This window comes from Myotis davidii, unplaced genomic scaffold (assembly GCF_000327345.1).
Source record: "Myotis davidii unplaced genomic scaffold, ASM32734v1 scaffold1421, whole genome shotgun sequence".
In the NCBI taxonomy this organism is placed as follows: domain Eukaryota; kingdom Metazoa; phylum Chordata; class Mammalia; order Chiroptera; family Vespertilionidae; genus Myotis; species Myotis davidii.
Window position 1 is genome coordinate 780,029 of NW_006291550.1, and position 972 is coordinate 781,000.

At 38.1% G+C, this 972-nt stretch overlaps 1 protein-coding gene across 1 annotated transcript in view; it reads right to left on the minus strand.

The window, feature by feature from the left end:
- The window catches only part of UNC13C (unc-13 homolog C (C. elegans)), a 158,091-nt gene that overhangs the window by 133,960 nt on the left and 23,159 nt on the right, over positions 1–972 (minus strand). Inside the window, exon 4 of the mRNA XM_015564757.1 lies at positions 415–686. Within this exon, the coding sequence (XP_015420243.1) occupies positions 415–686 (272 nt within the window). The remainder of the gene's footprint in view (positions 1–414; positions 687–972) is intronic.

A 972-nucleotide genomic window follows, 5' to 3' on the forward strand; every position in this document is an offset into this window, starting at 1 on the left:
CCTTGAGCCCACATATTAAGAGGGTTCTCTATTTATCACAAATGCACACTCAAAAATTAAATAGTTTCTGGCGCCCTCTGTCACTTGGGATCCCATACCTGGTGCTGGTACAGAGCAAGTCAGACTCTAAACATCTGGCCTTGTAACTAACACCACCTGCTCTTATGATTAACACCCTCTAAGCCCAAGAGAAACACTTCGGTCTGTCTTTTGTTCTCTATCCCATAAACAGAAGGTGACTGTGAACAAATGCAACCAGACTGCCATTGCTGACAACTGACACAGATACTGCTTTGGAGCATGGGAAGGAATTGGAACCATGGAAGCATTTAAGTAAGAGGGCTGCATAAATCAGGTGTAATTATGTGGGACTTTGAATTGAGAACAAACTCGGGGTTGAAAATCACTACTTACAAGGAGTATTCAGGAATGGCATCCTTGAAGGCAGGAAGTTCTCGCACATATTCATTATAAAACCATTTCACTTTGAAATGCAAATTCATATAATCGGTGCTCTTACACAACCGCTGCTTTTCATGTTCTAGAACAGATAAAATCAAACATTTACTAAAGTTTGGTTTGCCAACAATGCTGCGGTGTTCCGATTTACCTTTATTAGTAGTATTTCCAAAAGGAAGAAAATCGTATATTTGATATAAAGGCAAAGTGAATGGCTGAAGACAAACCTGAAATTTTACAAAATGCAAAAATCATTATAAAACCTATGCCAATAGGTCAAGAAGTAATGAGAAATAATTTGAATGTCTAATGTGCCTTCCTGAAAAAGGTGAGAACTCTGACTTTTTTTTCTATTTATCTGCAAGCTCTCTTATTTTTACTACTTTGGGCCTGGTAAAAGTGCCAGAAAGCATTAAAACTCTAAGCATGAATAAAACATGAATTCAACTGGGAGACATAATCCCCGATTAATACTGGATATGTGAATGAGTAGCTCACATTTCTGGTCTTGTG